Genomic DNA, 14117 nt, shown 5'->3' on the forward strand with positions numbered 1-14117 from the left:
TGAGTCATCAAGCTGCCCTTTGATTGGATAAAAACCAAGCACCCCTGAGACCATCAGTCAATTACAGCTATTCTCAGCTTCATTCACAGATTTATTAGCTTGCACACACAGAGAGAAATTCATTCAGCAAAGTTCATTCATAAAAATTTCAACACGCTGCGTATCATCCTGCACATTTCAGCCTTCTGTTGCAGAGAGGCTTCTGAAAGCTCTGAGAGGAGTCGGGGAGGGAGGGAAGCTCCGAGCCAGGGTGGGCAGGCTGGGAGGGGATCTGAGGAACACGGAAGGACCACAAGTCAGAGAAATAATGCGGAGGAGCGCCTGTCACTAGTACTGCTGGCCTGTGGCCCAGATGGGATGCAAGACAAGATCTTCCAAGAGAGGGCAGCCATCAGGAGAAACGAACTCAGGCAGAAGGGCCTTTGGCTCATATAGTCATTCTCCCCTCCCCCCCCCCCCCCCACCTTTTTAAAAAAATGAACAATCACTAGAACAAATAAAGGGTTAATAGGCCAGACATTGCCCCGCCCTGTGGGAACCGGAGGGAGCAGGTTTGAAAGTTCCTGTGTGCAGAAGGGAGGATGGGGGTGGGGGGCGCTAAATATTTCTGCAAGGCTCCCGCACCGCCAGCGACGCGGCGGGACCGGCTGGCTGGTTCTCCGCCCGGTTCCATGCCCAAGAGTAGGAGGTGAGCGATCCTCGCCGCCGCGAGGCTGGGTCCAAGCTTTCCCAGCAAGGAATCCCCGGCGAGAACACCGGGTGCTGCCGCTGGGCCACAGACTGGACCGAAATCAGCTGGGTAGGCGTTTTCCCCTGGGCTGTTACCCTCGAGGACCCGGAGCCGAGGCGGGCGAGCGCGAGAGCGGAGTTGGAGAGGTGGCTGCCGCAAGTTGCACGGGGCATTGAGGCATTTGTTTCCCGTTCCGTTTATCTAGCAGACGGCGAGGCGATTTATGCAACAGTATCCTGTTTCAGCACTGCCAAGGCTATGCGAGAACGCGGTCAGGACAGCCTGGCAGGACTCGTGCTATATGTAGGACTCTTCGGGCACCCCGGGATGCTGCACAGGGCCAAGTACAGCCGCTTTCGGAATGAGTCCATCACGTCCTTGGACGAAGGCAGCCCGGGAGTCTCGACCGGGAGCAAGGGCTCGCCGCAGCCTCCTTACCCCACCCTGGCACCTCACCTGCCCGCTGAAGATGCTGCCTTGGCCTCCCAGGAGAGCCCCACCCCATTGTGCACCTTGATCCCTCGCATGGCCAGCGTAAAGCTGGCCAACCCAGCCACCTTGCTGAGTCTGAAAAACTTTTGTTTGGGTACCAAAGAGGTACCTCGACTCAAGCTCCAGGAAAGCCAGGACCCGGCTCCCAGCAGCCCGGCTTCCCCTGAAACCAGTCTCAATAGGGCTGTGCCAGCACCTCCGCCTCAGCGGGACCCCCTGGGGCACAGGGCGACCTCTTTAACTCCTGACGCCTGCCCACTTCCCGGCCCTGGGGAACCAACCCCCCGGAACAGACAGGACAGACACTTTGTGCAGCACCTGTTGGGGCTGGGCATGAACTACTATGTGAGGGTAAGTATTTCCCTCTCTGCACTCCTGCAAGGGGCATATTCTCTGCTTTCTGAAAGGGGCTGCGCATCATCCGGCCGAGTTTCAGGTTTGGATAAGTCATCAGGGGGCTTCCCAGGTGGCGCTAGTGGTAAAGAACCCACCTACCAATTCAGGAGACCTAAACGACACGGGTTCAGATCCCTGGGTAAGGAAGACCCCCTGGAGTAGAGCTTGAAAACCCACTCTAGTGTTCTTGCCTAGAGAATCCTATGGACAGAGGAGCCTGGCGGGCTACAGTCCATGCATAGGGTCCCAAAGAGTCAGACACGACTGAAGCAGACTTAGCATGCAAGCACATAAGATATTGTGTAGCTGGAGGGGGCGGAGAAGGGGAGGTGGTCTTATAGGTTTCCCTACAAATATCTGGCCTGTATTGAAATCACATGACTTTTGGTTCAAGAGCATGAACTGGTGCTACATGTTAGTGTAGGTAGTTGCCAGGGTAGTTTCATAGACAAAGCTGAGATGTCCCTGCTGGACTGAGCATTCTGTACAAGAAGAGTCAGGAATTTCAAATCTAATTAGTGATTAAGACTCAGTAAATTATACTGGCCATTGTGTTTCAGTAGAGATTTTTGTGCTGGAGGAATACATAGTGTATCAGGGACCTGAATTGTTTTTAAAAATCTAATTCAGCATTTAACAAACACTTCTCCAAACATGGCTGAATCTCTAATCTTGTGTTAGGAGGTAGCCTTAGGTCTTTGGTGCACATTTTTTTTGTCTTTATTGCCTACGCTGTGGCCATGGGGCCTTGTCCATGAGCCATGTGCAAAATCAAGGTCCTTATTGGCCTTGCATCTGCCCTTTTCTATTCCATATCTGAGTAAAAAAAGATTTGGCTTCTGTTCTTCTAGAGCTCACAGTTTCAATCAGGGAAACCAACAAATACAGGTGAAATAATAGAACAATATTTAGCAACATATATCTGGTGTGAGATGCTGAAGGAATTCAGGAAAAGGGGAAGGTTGTTGTGGTCTGGGATTCATTCATAGGGGAACCCTCAGGGGAATGTGCATCTTGGAAGAGCTATCAGATCTTTATTGGCAGAAAGCGGGAGATTCCTGGCAGGGCAAGAATTGGAGCAAAGTCCAAAGGCAGATATTACTGTGGTTACTGCAGGGGAGCATCATGCTGGGCTTAACTGAAAAAAGAGGGAATGCTGGAGGGTAGCTGGTGGTAGGGAGCGTGGCTGGCACATAGTTGATGCTCAAACGAATATGAGTAAAATAAGGCAAATTACAGACAAATCTCGGGTAGCTTGTGGGGGAGGGAGCAGCTGACCAAAGCTCTTAATGCCGAATAGGGAGTTTTTAACACTCTGACTGGTAAACAGGAACCCTCATAGGTTTAAAAATCAACTACAACCTGATGGAGGTGGTTTCAAAAAGACAAATCTGTGAATTTATTTGTGAAGCAGGGAAAAATTAGCAATTGGGAGCTCCATAAGAAGGATACTCTAGTTCAGGCACCAGGAGTGGTAACATGGATTAATGTGAAGATGAGAGAAAACAGATGAATATGAGTCTCTGTGAAAAGAACCTCAACAGTCGTGGATGACAGAGCAGATCATTTCAGATCATCATACAAATAATAGACGGGTGAACATTTATTGAGCAGTGAGTAGACTGCTGAGTGTGTTTCTTGCTATTTATAGTGGCTGTGGATAATTATTGATAGAGTTGTGAGGAATGAAAGATAACTTCAGATGTAAGCCTTCCAATGGCATTAGCAATGTTAGTGATAGAGTGAGTTGGGAACAGGGTCACATTATGTTTAAAGTAATGATATTTAACTGGTTCTAATTTGTAGGTAGCAGTTGTGTAAGACTAGCACTCTCATGAGAAGTCTGATCTGAAAGTAGACATTTGAGAGATAGCCCAATAACTGTATCACACACAGACAATTAAGATCTCAAAGAACGTTAAATAATGAATGCTGAAAGGGTTATAGGGAAAGCAGGCTAGGGGCGGCCTTGGTGAATTGGTAACAAAAACCTCCAAGGAAGATAAATTTATAGGACACTCAGCCCTTACCCTCCCTCACAGTGACACAGCTCATCATGGAAATAGTTTCATGTATCTACTAAAAGTTTGTGGGTACTTGTTATTGGTCAAGTGTCCTCCAAGCTCTAATGGGAGAATGTGATTCTCCTACCCCATGCTCGGCACCTGCCTTCCACACCACCTGGACATCCTCTGTCTTCTGCTTTGCCTTTCCTTCCCTCTTGAACTTCCTTCCACCTCTCCACACCCATACGCATATACAATTTCTAATGTGAAAGAGTTGCTGTGTGATCTCCATTTCCCTAGGGAGTGTCTCCACTGGCATTTTAGATTTTTAATGAGGATGCCATCTGTCTTTTTCCTGGTGATAATGACAGGTCCTAGGAAAAGTGCTGACCTCATGATCTATGTGAGTCACACTATGTTGCCAACAGACAGTGACATGAAACACCAGTGAACACCTCTTTTAGGAAGTCAGAAATACATGGAAAACCCTAATTTATTAATTTTTATAAAACCCTAGTTTTGAAAGATGGAAGGAACTCAAAATTTATCAAGCTCAATGCCTCTATGAAGAAACTGAGGACTGGAGAGGTGATTTCTTTTTTACGGCCACACAGGTGAGCCAAAAGAAGAGTTAGCGGCAGAATCCAGTTGCCCTGTGTGCGCCAGTCTTTGCTCCTTTCACCACAGGTTTTCATCCTGTTTCAGATTCTGCTCAGAATTCTTTTAGATGTGATGTGCACTCATTTTAAAAGATGAAATGCCAACCTGTTAATTTATAGTGAAAATTATTGTGCCAAGGAAACCAAAATTGTGATCTCATCTGTAGAAAAATGTGCATAGAAAGAGTTAAATCAGAGGCTTCTTGATGATATGGAATCAGAGTAGAGGAGTGAGAGAGATGCTCTTTTTTGAAGAATTTATTTTATGATGATAACACTTGTTTATAAGTTTCATGTGTACAACATTACATTTCTACTTCTGTATACACTACAATGTGCTCACCACCAAAAGTTTAGTTTCCATCTTTCACCATAGAGTTGACCCCTTTACAAAGCTGTTTCACCTCTGCCGCTTCCCCTCTGATAACCTCTACTATATCCTCTGTATCTACATGTTGTTTTGCTTTATTTATTTTGGTTTTTATATTCCATATATGAATGAAATTACATGGTATTTGCCTTCTCTGTCTGACTTATTTCACTTAGCATAATACTCTTAAGGTCCATTCATATTGTTGTAATTCTTTTTCATGGCTAATATTCCATTGTGTATACATATATATACATGCATGCTAAGTTGCTTCAGTCATATCTGACTCTTTGTGACCCTATGGACTGTAGCCCACCAGGCTCCCCTGTCCGTGGGGATTCTCTGGGCAAGAATACTAGAGTGGGTTGCTGTGCCCTCCTCCAGGGGATCTTCCTGACCCAGGGAATGAACTTACATCCGTCTCCTGCGTTGGCAGGAGGGTTCTTTACCACTAGCACTACCTGGGAAGCCATGTATATATATATATATATATATGTATTTTTTTTTTTTTTCACATCTTCTTTATCTGCTCATCCATTGATGGGCACTTAGTTTGTTTCTATACCTTGGCTAATGTAAATAGTGCTGTGATGAGCATAGCAGTGCATATATCTTTTTGAGTTAGTGTTTTGAATTCTTTGGATAAATACCCAGAAGTGGCATTATTGGCTCGTATGCTGCTGCTGCTAAGTCACTGCAGTCGTGTCTGACTCTGTATGACCCCATAGACGGCAGCCCACCAGGCTCCCCCATCCCTGGGATTCTCCAGGCAAGAACACTGGAGTGGGTTGCCATTTCCTTCTCCAATGCATGAAAGTGAAAAGTGAAAGGGAAGTCGCTCAGTCATGTCCGACTCTTAGCGACCCCATGGACTGTAGCCTACCAGGCTCCTCCATCCATGGGATTTTCCAGGCAAGAGTACTGGAGTGGGGTGCCTTTGCCTTCTCCATTGGATCGTATAGTAGTTCTGTTTTTAAATTTTTGAGGAACCTCCTTACTGTTTTCCATTGTGACTGTACCAATTTACATTCTCACCAACATTGTATGAGAATTCGCTTTCCTCTACATCCTCACCAACACTGTTTGTTTCCTTTTTGATAATAGCCATTCTAAGAGCTGTGCAATAATAAGAGAGATTCTTGGTGGCTAGTGGACATAGGGGCAGCTCTTTTAGTCAAAAGACAGCCACATATTCTACTTTCTTATCCACATCATGTGAGTGCTCCTCTCCTTGCCCAAATCTGTTTTATTCATTCTCTTATCTATTGAGAAAATATGTACTGTAGACCAAATGTGTGACAGGAACTATTCCAGGCCTTAGGGACACATCAGTGAATTAAGAGACCAGATCTGAACCCTCATGGAACTTACATTCCAGTGAGGGAAGCTGAGTCATGATGAATAAACCAGTAAATATGTATGTATCAGTTCAGTTCAGTCACTCAGTCATGTCCGACTCTTTGCGACCCCATGAATCGCAGCATGCCAGGCCTCCCTGTCCATCACCAACTCCTGGAGTTCACTCAGACTCACGTCCATCGAGTCAGTGATGTATGTATAAGTAAATATAATATGTCATGTGTAGTAAGTGCCAGGGAACATTAAAGCAGGGGAAGTAAGAAAGGCAGTTAGTTGGGTGGAGATGGAGGATATTGTATTCTTCTTTGTATAAAAATGGCATAGTTGGAGCTCCTTTTAATTTTGTTGTCTTGTGTCTTTTATCTTCACAATAAGTACTTAATTTGCCATCTACTCTAAGTTAGAGTTGACTTTAGGTTAGATATTCTTTTAAAAATAACTCTTTTTTTTTGGTCTTATGATATAAAATCAGTTATACAGCTGAGAATACTTTATGAATCCCAAGAAACTATTTTTGAGTAACTTTCATTCAAGCTCAGACCTTAAACTGCCTGAAGGTTTCTCAAGAAAAGTGGTCTAGCAAACCATTCTTTGCTGCTGCTGCTAAGTCGCTTCAGTCGTGTCCGACTCTGTGCGACCCCATAGACGGCAGCCCACCAGGCTTCCCCGTCCCTGGGATTCTCCAGGCAAGAACACGGGAGTGGGTTGCCATTTCCTTCTCCAATGCATGAAAGTGAAAAGTGAAAGTGAAGTCGCTCAGTCGTGTCCGACTCCTAGCAACCCCATGGACTGCAGCCTACCAGGCTCCTCCATCCACGGGATTTTCCAGGCAGGAGTACTGGAGTGGGGTGCCTTCTCCAAAACCATTCTTTGAGAGATACCAAATTAGAAATGGACAGCCAGACTGGGTCTGAGCAAAGTAGTGAGGTGGGTGAGGTCTGTTAAATGTGGCCACATGCTGACGTTTGTTCCCACCATAATATTACATTTCAGTTTCTCATGAGATATTTCCGATTCACTTTGTCTAGCAACAAACATTCATGTGGAGGTCTCCCAGGTACCCAAAATGGTCTGTGTATGGTGAGCAAGGAAGATATATAACATGACCAGTGCTCTCATGCGTAGAATGAGAGAATTGATCTCAATGACCTTGAAGGTCCCCATCACCAGCATTTTTCTCCTTCCAGTCTTATTGATATATAATTGACATACAGTACTGTATAAGGTTAAGGTGTACAGCATACTGGATTTGACTTTTATACATCATGAAATGATTACCACAGTAAGTTTACTGAACATTCATCATCTCATATGTTAATGGATACAAAAGAAAAGAAAAAGAAAAACTATTTCTTTGTGATGAGAAGACTTAGGATTTACTCTCTCAGCAACTTTCATATATAATGTACAGCCGTCCCAACACCAGCATTTACAGGCACTAAAGCTCATTTCTCCATGTGGGAGGTATTTAAATATTACTTTCCTTTCCCATACCCAGTTCTCAGATTGCCTACAACTTAGTTCAGAGACTAAATAAATCAGAGGCAAAGAAACTAACCCAGACGGAACTGCCACAGGTTAGCACAGTAGTTCTTACAATAAAACATGGAGAAAGGCTGTTTTCTCCCGGTGAGGACATCGAGACTCAAAGAGTGTATTGTCTACCCTACACTTTGCAATGTAAGTAAATAGCGGACTGAAGATCCAAATCCAGGCTTATCTCACTGCAGTGCTCTTCTTCCCACCCTCTCCCCTTACCTCCAAGCAAGTCAGGCAGTCCTGCAGGTTCGTAAATGGAGTAGCACAGAGGAAGGACCATACTGGGCAGGAGAACTTTCTAGAGGACCAACCCATGGAACTTGCCTGCTTGCGTTCATTTGCATGATTTCAGTCTCCTCACTTCAGCTGCACCCAGCGTAGCCATTTCCACAGACTGTATTAGTATCCTAGTGCTGTTGTAACAAGTGTCACAAACCAAATGGCTTACAACCACAGACATTCATTCTCTCTCGGTTCTGGAGGCTAGAAGTCTGAAATCAAGCTATCTGCAGGGCCACGATCCCTCGAAGGCTCTAGGAGAGAATCCTTCGATGCCTCTTCTGGTTTCTGGTGGCTGCTAGCAGTCCTTGGCATTACTTGGCTTGTAGAGGCATCTCTCTTGTCTCTCCCTCCATCTTCACATGTCTTTCTCTCCTGTGTGTCCAAGGACACCAGTCATTGGATTAAGGCTCTCACTAATCCATTATGACTTCATTTTAACTTCATTGTATCTGTGAAGACTCAACTTTCAAGTTAGGCCACATTCATAGGTTTTAGGGGTTAAGACTTCAACTTACCTTTTTGAGCTATGCAATTCAACCTGTAACAGTTCCCCAAAACATTTATTGCAGTGTGTTTGCCCACAGAAACTTTCTTGCCTATTGGGCTCATCAGTTTTGGGTGCAAATACGATCTTTTTACTTCCTTTGTAAATCTCATGGTATGTTCTCACCATCCATCTTCCCTTTTCTAATGTTGTATCTTAATACTGAGGCTGTAGACTAGTATTGCCTATTGTCTACACTGGATGTGGTCCACGGTACTGTGATGTTCCGTCTGCCCCAACTGTCTTTTCTGTAGGAGAGCACTGGTCTAGGAATCGTGAGGTCTAGGTTAAAGTAATGGCTCTGACACTAGCCAGCTGTGTGACCTGGGATGAGTCATTTCACTTCTTTATTTTCTTATATTTGAAACAAAAGTGTACAGAATGCTATCTGTGATCCTAAGACCCCATGTCCCCTTTCCCATTGTCTGAAATCTCCTATTAGGATCTCTTTTCTGAAGGAAGTAACTTTTCACACCTTTGTCTCAATAGCGAGGAGACAGAATGCCCTTAGCACCTTCTTGCTAACCCTGAGCTGGCTTCACCAGTAAAGCAGAAACCTTGCACTAGCATGGATACAGGTGGTCAACATTTTAGAGAGATGGTGAGAGAGGAGTCAGGTGGAACAGTATCCAAGTATGGGATTCTAGGGAGGAGTAGATGGTGGGCAGGTCCAGGAGGCAGGCCAGTGTGAATGATGGTGGTCAGTACTCTGGGACCATGGCTTTGCTTACTTGGTCTAGCCAGCAGGGCCATGCTGGGGCTTGGCATCCAATCCAAGGTCTATAGGAGTACCAGGAATTAACCCTTCTCTGTTTTCTCTGGGCAAATGTGATAAAAGTCCAGGAGGCAGGCCAGTGTGAATGATGGTGGTCAGTACTCTGGGACCATGGCTTTGCTTACTTGGTCTAGCCAGCAGGGCCATGCTGGGGCTTGGCATCCAATCCAAGGTCTATAGGAGTACCAGGAATTAACCCTTCTCTGTTTTCTCTGGGCAAATGTGATAAAAGAAAAAGGCCTTGCCACACACAACAGCAGTCTAATAACTCTAACCTTGAAAGTGGAAGATTTCTGACCCTGGCGAACCCTTGAAGAGACTGTCCCACGGTTTATGCAAAATTATGGGACTTTGGTTGTGTGGATTAGTGGTGTGTGCACAGCTAATGGCAGGGCTTTCTGCCTCTGCTGTTTTCCCTTTTTTTTTTTTTTTTTCGGAATTATTGGTGGATAAAAGAGACATCATACAGGTGCGAGGAAATAATTCCAGCTAAAACTGACTCTTTGGCAATGAGGGTATTATATTTTCTTACTATTTCTTTCTTGAAGTAGATGTAGACGTGTATTCTGCAAGAACTTAGGAAAATCCTGGCATAGTTGACCCACTGTTCCTGTTCTTTTTAAAACTGTACATATCCCTTGATCTGACCAGTCCTTGCTCACCTCTGACCACTAGAGCGTTAGTTGGAAGATAGTGTTTCAGAGATCACCATGTCCAAAACCTTCATTTTGCAATTGAGGAAAGAGGCTCAGAGATGTGAAATGACTTGCCCCAAGTCACATAGCAACTTAGTGGTAGAACCCAGACAAGAACTGCCAGTTCTGTCTGTGCTCTGCTTAGTCATTCAGTTATGTTCAACTCTTTGCGACCCCATGGACTGCAGCCCACCAGACTCCTCTGTCCATGGGGATTTTCCTGGCAAGGTTACTGGAGTGGGTTGCCATGCCCTCCTCAGGGGATCTTCCCAACCCAGGGATCGAACCCAGGTCTCCTGCATTGCAGGTGGATTCTTTACCATCTGAGCCACTAGGGAAGCACAGTTCTGTCTACAACACTTTTTTTTTAATAAAAAATTGAAGTACAGTTGATTTACAATGTTAACTTGAGGTGTACAACACAGTGATCTATCTATATATATATATTATTTTTCAAATTATTTTCTCTTATAGTTTATTATAAAATAATGAGTGTAGTCTCTGTGTATACAGTAGGTCCTTGTTGGTTATCTATTTTATATATAGTAGTGTATATGTCCAACATTCTATTTTCTGCCCCTATCTTGCCTACCTTCCCTCACTCCCCAAACTAAATGCACTATGCCAAACATATCTACATGATTGAAATATTGAATACATGTCTTTTTTAAAGACCAGAATAAAAATGTTTTTCTGATAGGAAAACAGCCTTTAAAAAACCATGAGAAGGAAAAGGAGATCAAGGAAGAGTGGAAAGGAGCCCAAAATGCATTGGCTTTGCCAGTTTTACCCTTTTGTTTATGGAGGTCCTGGTGGGTGGCAACGTGTCCTTGTTGGGCCAGGACTTGTACAACACGCATGGACTGACCTTATTTCATTCATCTAAAACCCCTTGGGGTCATTTCGCATAAGTGGCTTTTCCTCTCACTTCCATTTTCATGCTACTTTAAAGCTAGTACCACACTGTGTCATCACATGGGTTGGATGGAAGCCTCCCTATTTCCCAGTGTGACAGTCCCACCATAAGGAGAGTGATCTAGAAGATACACAGGGCTCAGGGGGCAAGGCCATGTCACAGTGTCTTTTTTAGAGCAGGGTTATGAGGTAGCTGGGGTCTCTTCCCCTCTCCTAAAAGTTATAAGCTTTGGATCTCAGGGTGGTCTGGTCAGATTTGCAATGGAGTATCAAAATCATGGTGACCAAAAGATGTAGGCCTCAATGTTGTGTGCAAGTAGGCACTACTGAAAAGGTTGCACCTGAAACAGAGTTTTCTGAAAGGATATTTGGGAAAGTCAAGAGGCCTCAAAGAGCTGGACTTTTGAAAACATTTGTTGGGGGGCATCATATGAGAATGCATTGATAGCATAGCAATGATGATAAGGAAGTATAAATTTGCAGCCATAAACTCAGATGTACAAGTTCAGTTCAGTCACTCAGTTGTGTCCGACTCTTTGTGACCCCATGGACTGCAGCACACCAGGCTTCCCTGTCCATCACCAACTCCCGGAGCTTACTCAAACTCATGTCCATCGAGTTAGTGATGCCATCCAACCATCTCATCCTCTGTCATCCCCTTCTCCTCCCGCCTTCCATTTTTCCTAGCATCAGGGTCTTTTCCAATGAGTCAGTTCTTTGCACCAGGTCGCCAAAGTATTGGAGTTTCAGCTTCAGCAACAGCCTTTCCAATGAATATTCAGGACTGATCTCCTTTAGGATGGACTAGTTGGATCTTCTTGCAGTCCAGGGGACTCTCAAGAGTCTTCTCCAACAGCACAGTTCAAAAGCATCAATTCTTTGGAGCTCAGCTTTCTTTATAGTCCAACTCTCACATCCATACATGACTACTGGAAAAACCATAGCTTTGACTAGATGGACCATTGTTGGCAAAATAATGTCTCTGCTTTTTAATATGCTGTCTAGGTTGGTCATAACTTCCCTTCCAAGGAGCAAGCGTCTTTTAATTTCATGGCTGCAGATGTACAAGAGATGTCATTAAAATATGTGTTGTTGCTGTTGCTAAGTCGCTTCAGTTGTGTCCGACTCTGTGTGACCCCTGAGACGGCAGCCCACAGCTCCCCTGTCCCTGGGATTCTCCAGGCAAGAACACTGGAGTGGGTTGCCATTTCCTTCTCCAATGCATGAAAGTGAAAAGTGAAAGTGAAGTCCCTCAGTCGTGTCCGACTCTGAGCGACCCCATGGACTGCAGCCTACCAGGCTCCTCTGTCCATGGGATTTTCCAGGCAAGAGTACTGGAGTGGGGTGCCATTGCCTTCTCCAAAATATGTGTGTGTGTGTGTATATATATATATATATATATATTTAAACTGTAAATATTTAAAATCATGAAATCCAGCACTAAGCCCTCTCTTATTTGTTTGACAATATTTTCCATTTTGGTCATTGTTTGTCCCCCAGTCTCAGGATCACATAATGAATCGAGGGGATTAATTGGTGCCCCTAAATAGGAGAGAGGCCTCTGACCTTCAGTTCATTGTTTGTGGATGGTTCCCTAAAGGCAAGAACACCCCAGCATTTGACCTTCTTTTGCCCATTAGGATGTTTATCCTCTCTGGGAGCCCCTTCTGAGAATCCAGCCTCTCTAGCTGCCCCTCCAGAGACCTTGTGTTTCCCTAGAGCCTGGCCAAGATGCAAATTGGGATCTGTGATGCTTAGAGGCCCACCAGTTTCAACCACCCATTGCCTTCCCATTTATGCCCTTGAAGAAAAGGGATGACTGATGGTTGAAGCAAGTTCATGGGAATTCCAGAAGCAGCCAGAACCAAAGAGGTGACGATTGAGGAAGGACCAAGGTCAAGGGCAGGAAGAAGAGGGCAGACATTTAAGACTGGGGAAAGATGGAGTGAAGTTGAAGGAGCTGTTCCCATTTGGCAGGGCAGACACTGGCAGCCAAGGATTCTGAAGGCAAACGAGGCCGAAGGCAGTTCTTGGGAGGGATTGGCAATCATGTGACATGTGGGAGGTTCATGCGATTGAGAGAGGGAGGGAGGGAGGGAAAAGAATGCAGAGTACAGGCAGTGCCTACCCAGAAAAGAATCTGGAACACAGCGGTCATAAATCAACAGTTTAGTTACATATTTTGTCTGGTCAAATTAGAAAAAAAATTTTCTTTTGATCAGTACCAAGATTTTAAAAACCAAGAACGTTCATATAAAACTCTGGATTTTTCTGGCTTCTTAGAAGAGCTGACAGCACTAGGCTAGCCATCCCACATGTTAACAGATGACCAGAGGTGGGCACTGAGCCACAGTCCCACTCAGTTGCACTCACTTCCATCACCTGTCTGTCCAAGTCCCCCGCAAGGTGGCTGAGGTTGCATAACTACCTGTGACATTGTCTTTTTTTTCCACTTTGGAATACCTGGGAGAGAAGCTGAGAATGTCCTCTTCCTGGAGACCATAGTGGGGCTTCTTTCTTTTAGGCAGTGGGACGGAGTATTGGGAATGGGTGAGACCCAGGAAACCGGGATGCGGCCTTCTCCACTCAGAGGGTCTCTTCCCATCCTCACAGAGTTGCAGAGTTTTCAGGAGTAGTGGGGCTCCAGGACTAGTGCAGGCCATTCCTATTTTGTGAAAATGTGTCAGGCAAAGTTGGTTTGTGTTATCAGTTCTTTGGGATGATGAATTTTCCCAGAGAAATAATGTCGAAGGTTGATAAAGCTTTCTCATATGGGTGAGGAGAGGATTAAGTGAAAAAAAATTTATGTATAAAGATTAGCACAGAGCTTGTCACATGGTAAGTCTCAGGTCGGGAGAGAAGAATGAACTTTCAAAGTTCTAGGAGTGTCTTTGGGCAAAAAAAAAAAAAAGAGAGAGACTAGCTTCGATTTTGGCGTTTTTGCCATTCCCTTTGGCATCCTTTCCCGTCCAGCAGTGCCACCCTGTAGAACTTTCTTCCCTAAGCCTTTCCCTATGGTGCTCACCAGGGCAGGCTTGGCCTCTTCTCTGAAGTTGCCTACTATTTCTTTACTAGTCAGCATTCCTCTTCCCTCAGTACAGCAGAGGGAAAAGCATTTGCCTTTGGAAAAATATTTATTACTTCATCGAATCTTCATTGTAGTATTTCTCAAAGTTTGCCAAGCATCAACTATATCAGTTAAAAATACTAGTTAAAAGTGAAAACTTTGACCTTACCCCCAACCCCTGCTCCCCCCATCTCCTGCCCCTCTGGCCATCCTGAATTTGCTGCTTCAGAATCTCTAAGGCTGGGCCCTAGAAATCTGCATTTTAAACAACCCCCCCACCCCTCTATG

The 14117-nt window shown here is 44.9% G+C and overlaps 1 protein-coding gene across 3 annotated transcripts in view; it reads left to right on the top strand.

The window, feature by feature from the left end:
• The first annotated feature begins 560 nt into the window (after window positions 1-560).
• Window positions 561-14117, top strand: part of SHC4 (SHC adaptor protein 4) — a 136928-nt gene continuing 123371 nt past the window's right edge. The window contains exon 1 of one of the 3 annotated variants that reach the window (XM_070797586.1): window positions 561-1573. In XM_070797586.1, coding sequence (XP_070653687.1) covers window positions 989-1573 — 585 coding nt within the window. In that variant the 5' untranslated portion in view covers window positions 561-988. The remainder of the gene's footprint in view (window positions 1574-14117) is intronic. The other 2 variants (XM_070797585.1, XM_019968874.2) reach the window with 2 other exon arrangements.

The sequence above is a fragment of the Bos indicus genome, chromosome 10 (genome assembly GCF_029378745.1).
Source record: "Bos indicus isolate NIAB-ARS_2022 breed Sahiwal x Tharparkar chromosome 10, NIAB-ARS_B.indTharparkar_mat_pri_1.0, whole genome shotgun sequence".
In the NCBI taxonomy this organism is placed as follows: Eukaryota; Metazoa; Chordata; class Mammalia; order Artiodactyla; family Bovidae; genus Bos; species Bos indicus.